Here is a 5,930-nt window from a genome sequence, read left to right on the forward strand (position 1 = left end):
AATTATGTGAATTGGACTCATATAATTCAATTTAGTATAAACGGGATTTATATTAAATACCATGCATGAACGAGAAAATTAAAACTATAGGTTATATTGTATATGATACAATATTAAACTATAAATTATGTGTTATATATGATATAACACATAGTTATATATATATATATATATTAAAATTAAAATTAAATTAATTTAAATTTAAAGTGAAGGAAATAACTTCCTTCCCTTTAATTCTCTTTTAAACCCACGTAGTGAAGGGAGGGGGGAGGGACAGTTTTGATGGTGGTGATAATCTTCTTCACAGAAGATTTTTTGTTATAGAGGACTCTCTTTGGATTTTTGAGATCTCTCTGTAATTTCTCAAAAACTGTTATTCTCCTCTCAATTACTTTCTATCTCTTCCAAAATCTAAGAGCCCACACCTCTTCAGAATTCTCTACCTAAAAGAGAATACAGAAGGCTCCAATTAGTAGTGTCATCTTTGGGTCTTGTGATTGTACGAATTGTTCGTGATCGTTTTGGGAAAAAGTTTTCACGAAGAACGTTTTGATTCATCAAGGGTAAGTTTTCTTAAAAACCCTAACCCTTTTTTCTCCCTATTCCTTGCATGCTTAAAACTAATTTGTTAATTGCATAAATTGAGTTCTGTAAAATTTTTGTTCTGTGAAAATATTTTTGGGATAGATCCCTGCTTCCACAGTGGACCATAAGGTTCCTTCAATTAGAATCAAAGCCAGGTTTGGTCCTATATTTTATTGTTCCAGATTGATTTTACAGAATTGGTGGATTGCATTCTGTATTTTTTTCATACGATGAATGGATGTTGAATGCATTGCAATTTTTGGATGTTTCGGGATTAGATTTTGGTTTTACTGCTTTATTTTTACAAATTTTGATTTGTAAGGGCTTGGTGTTTTAGGCATAATTAAAGCTATAAAGTCTGTAATTTGAATGTCTTGAGTCGTTCATGATTGTTCCGGTGTTTTTCTAGAGAAAACGAGGCCAAAATCGGACGACAATCAAAGGAATTCGTGACTATGCAGTGGCTATTGTACAGTAGCGTTGCCGCTGCGAAGGGCGAAACAAAATTATATATTAGAACGGTTGTATATTAGAACCGTTCATGATTTCGTCCGTGGTCTGTGTTCTATGGGTTTATCATCCATCTTTCCGTGGGTTTCATGAGATAATTTTGGTTCATTTAGATCAGTTAAGTTCAGTTAGCCCTATGTGATTCAATTCTGTCAGACCATTTTGGTTTTGGCTTAGTCTGAGTTGATTTGGTTTAGTTCAATTTGTTTTGGTTCATTCAGTTTGGTTTGGTTTAAGTTGGCCCAATTTTTGTTTGTTTGCAATTATGGCAAATCTGCTTTTGCATACACTTTTGTGGGTCTCTGTTCTATTTTCAAATCGATCGTTCCTGGGTTTTGTTTTAGATCTCTCTATAAGGATCTTTGTTTGTAGCCTAGAAGTTTTTAGTTTTATTCTTTGTGGGGTTCTGTTTTTAGCCTACAAGTTATTCGTATTTTCGTTTGTTCTTCATGGGTTTTTTTTTTTTTTTTTTTTTTTTTTTTTTTTGTTTCCAATCCATATCTGCTAATTTTACTAGGAAGTTTTTCTTCACAAAACTCAAGTTGTTCATCATTCTACCACCTTTGGTATGAGGGAGAAGTCTGAGTACGTTTGGCAATGTGTTTTTATGTTGCATCTGGTACATCATTGTTTGGACTTGCTAAATACTTTGAATTGTTAGTAATTCCTTATGGACACTTTGAGGCATGAACGAGAAATCTAAGTACGTTTGCCAATGTGTTTTTATGTTGCATCTGGTACATATGTTATTTGTGAGAGAATTCAAGTCAAGGTGAAAATTTGTTGGAATGTCTTGAATCCTAAACCTAATTAGAATTGGTATTAAATATTTAATTCTTTTCCTTCTCTATTTAGGGTTTATAGAAATGCACTATATAAACTCTCTAACCTGAGAGACATTATTAATTCACAAAATCTTGTAACATTCTTTCTAATAAAACTATTCTCCCTTTGCCCCGTGGACATAGCTACACACAAGAATTTTGGGCTTTAATGTCGGTTAAAAAAAGCGAAATCGGATGTATAATGTCGTTTTTTAAAAAATAAAAATTGGATCTTTAATGTCAATTTTAAACCGACATTGAAGATGGGCTATAATGTCGATTTAAAACCAACATTAAAGGCCTCTCATTTATTTTATTCTTTTTATATTTCATATCAAATCTTCTCCCTCCTTTCACTTCTCTCTTACCAAACCCTCTCTTCTCCACAGCTTGATCGTGCGAATCACTTTCGATCGTCGTCGTCATTGGTGTTGCTTGGATCTCTGTCATCATCGACTTCTTCTGGTTGGCTTGGGGTTCATCGTCGTGGGTGTTCTCTGGTTATTTTTCGTTGTTGCGTAGGCGTTCTCCAGTTGTTTTTCTTCGTCGCGTGGGTGTTTTCTGGTTGGTTTTCGTCGTTGCGTGGGCATTGTTCTTCCGGTGTTTGTTCGTCGTGGTTATTCTTCCGGTGGGTCAGCTCGACGTTCGTCCAGCTTATTCTGATCATGGAGGTGGGTTGTCGGCATGGATCTATAGATTCAATTGTGGGTTTTTCCGATCCGATCGTCTATTTGCCCGATCTACTCGTGGGTCTTCCAATCCAGTTGTCGACGTTGTATTTTTGTCAGATCCGCCGTCTCAACTCTGTCAGATCTGCCATCACTACTTTCCCAGTCTATGTTAGTGCTTCTAACTTACTCAGTAGCTTTGCTGTTTTTAAGGTTATGACCATTCTTTCTGCTCTGGTTGGCTGGGCTGCACCAAATTTGGTAAGAAAATTGCTAGCTCAATTCGAATGCCTCATGGTTGCTTGTTTATTTACTTTATCTGCTTGGGCTGGGACAAGTATAGTTAACCACATTTTTTTATATGCATGCGTTGTAGATGTTAATTTTGTATATGCTGATTGTTTGTGTGGGATGCAATAATATTAGATTTGCCATGTTGAAGTTAAACCAATAAATCCGCATGCTTGCACTTTGCTATACGTTTGGTTTCCTCTGTTTCATCTTCCCATGGATCAAATTTGTGCCACTAAAGGATGAAGTAAATGGACCCCTTGTATCTTTCATGGGAAAAATTTAATTGATGCTTTTGTTTTTCTTTTTTGGATTAAAGTGTAATGGATTGATTGTTAATTAACAATCATAAGACACAATTTAATTTGCATTATACGCCTACTAATATTTCAAAATTGTTGCTTATTAGAGTTATCATTGGATATTGATTGTAATCAATCTACAAGAAAATTGTGTTTATGTTTTGGACTCTATTCGAAATAAGATTCAAGAGGATTTTCATGGAGTTATAAATATGTAAGTGTATTTGAACTTTCTTAGCTCTTAATTGAAGTATTTATGTCTAACTTATGTTTTCAAATTATTTAGTGGATTAAACACATGGCAAGCCAAGGACGATCTCCAACACTATCGATCTTCTCCAAAATGGAAACCTGTAAAGGTAAACTTGCATTCATTTTTTAATAATTTATGTTCATTCGAACATAAGAATAATTTTTTTCAACTTCTTTATATGTAGTGCCCCCGTCAATTAGATTCTGTAGGATGCGAGTACTATATACAAAGTATATACACAAAATAGTGCATAATCCTATTACTCCCATTACTAGCCTCGTACATAAATTATTTATTTTTTATATACTAGCTTTAATTTAATAAATGGATGTAAACTTATGTTGAATTTATCTTTTTTTTTTCTTCTTTGTAGCTCAATACAAAAAATGAATATACCCAAAGAGAGATTGATGTAATTCGAACCCAATGGGCAAGTTTTGTTAGCCGATTTGTGTAAGGATGTAATTCTTATTTTTTTGTCTCAATAGAATGTAAATGCTAGCTTAGAATGAATGCAAATTTATCTAACCATGATCTGTTTATTGAAAGATTTATGTATAATATTGTTGTGTTTATGAGGTATTTCATGTTAAGTATTCATGGAATTAGTACTAATTGATATTTGTAAATGAGAGAAATGATGGCTTGGTGTAAGTATTCTATGAAAGTCTGTTATTGTTATACAAATGTTGGTGATTAGTGTGTTTATTTCTTATTTGATGAGTATATGTAATGGATTAGAAATACTAATTCTTTGTTTGTGGATAAATTCATAGGTGGAAGACAAATTTTGATGGCTTGCCATGCAATTTTTTTTATACTTTTTAATAAAAAAGTAATGACGAATATTTCCTGATCCAACACGAGACATATAATGTCATTTTAAATTTTTTGATAGAAAAAATGGATTCGACAACAGAATTTTAAAAAACGGACAATAATTGATAAAACGGCACAGATTCTGGGCTTCAATGTCGGTTTAAAGGGCTTCAATTGATATTTGGGCTTCAGTTGCAACCGACATTAAAGGCCTTTAATGTCGGTTGCAACCGACATTAAAGACGGTGTTATTAAAACCCTTTAATGTTGATTTAAAACTGACATTAAAGATAAGCGACATTAAAGGGGTTTAATAACACTATCTTTACTGTCGGTTGTCAACCGACATTAAAGTCCGAAATTCTTGTAACTAGTACATTGTGAGTGAACCACGCAAGTCTTTCGACCTTCTCTTTAACTTTTTTTTTTTATTTTTTTTATTTTTACTTTCTTTTGTATTATTTAATTGTCGATTTCTTTACCTCATTAATACACACATTTAACCCAAATCGATTTCTTTCCAACTATTTGGGTATTTATTTCCTTTTTCTTCTCCATATCTTTTTGTCATAGTTTACGTCCTTGTAGTTTCATTTTTAGCCCATTTAAATAGGTTTGATTGTTTTTTTATTAGTTTCATTTTTCGTAAGTCATTTTCTTCCATGCATATTTTATTTGGCTGGCTCTTTTTTATCAACTAAGTTTTTTATTAGTTCACAACCTTAGTCTAATAATGGTTTCGTAGTTTCTAATTTTTTTTTTCCTTTTCGTAGCCATTTTTTTTATCAATTAATTTTTTTTTATCATTTGAGTTTTTTTATAGCCATATTTTATTAACAAAGTTTACTTTTTTTTTTTTTTTTAATTAACAGTGTTTTTTATTAATGGTCTTCATAGTTTTTTTTTTTTTTTAGCATGCATATATAGATTAACTTTTTGTTATTTTTATTGTCTTATATCACTGATATACTTCAATAAATGATATGAGTTTGTAACTGATAGACTTGGATCCTGAATGAAGTATATGAGTGATTGACAAACTCTCATCACTAATCGAAGTCCATTAGTTATAGGAGTCTATTGCCGATTGAAGTGGATCATGAATTCTGAACAATATTAGAAATCTATCATTGTCTAGCATTATGATTGAAGTATATCATTGATACGATTCTATCATTGATAAATTAATTGATAATTTAGTGATTGAAGATTATCGCTAATATCATAATTGACTATTTATGTTTGACTGTTGACTTTATTTGGTAATAGAAATCTATCATTGATAGACGTCATGTATTCTAATTGAAATCTATTAGTGATAGCCATTTATCACTGATAGAATTCAAACAGGATTCGTGTAGTTTATCAGTGATTGAAATCTATCATTGATGGACTACACGCACAAACTTTATATTTTTCTACTATTAGGTGAGGTGGAGAAAAGCCAAAATACAACAATGCGATGATTTTTTCATGGTAATTATTATAATTCTATTGTCCACCCCATGAAAACAACTATGAGAAGTTTAAACATGATTTCAGATTACCACAAAAAACAAACAAACAAATAAATAAATAAAATATCATGTGAGTTAATTATATTGATAACATTCTATAACTGATAAACTTGAGTATCATATTGTGGTTTTTGATAATCGACTGATGTTAATTTGTGATA

At 31.8% G+C, this 5,930-nt stretch overlaps 1 protein-coding gene across 1 annotated transcript; it reads left to right on the forward strand.

Moving 5' to 3' along the window:
• Positions 1 to 2,281: 2,281 nt before the first annotated feature.
• Positions 2,282 to 4,006, forward strand: LOC120089304. Its single transcript, XM_039046740.1, has 3 exons — positions 2,282 to 2,848; positions 3,467 to 3,539; positions 3,807 to 4,006. Exons 1-3 carry the CDS (start codon positions 2,585 to 2,587, stop codon positions 3,821 to 3,823), a joined length of 354 nt encoding a protein of 117 aa, XP_038902668.1. The 5' UTR covers positions 2,282 to 2,584; the 3' UTR covers positions 3,824 to 4,006.
• The last annotated feature ends 1,924 nt before the right edge of the window (positions 4,007 to 5,930 follow it).

Source organism: Benincasa hispida, chromosome 10, assembly GCF_009727055.1.
Source record: "Benincasa hispida cultivar B227 chromosome 10, ASM972705v1, whole genome shotgun sequence".
Taxonomy (NCBI): Eukaryota; Viridiplantae; Streptophyta; class Magnoliopsida; order Cucurbitales; family Cucurbitaceae; genus Benincasa; species Benincasa hispida.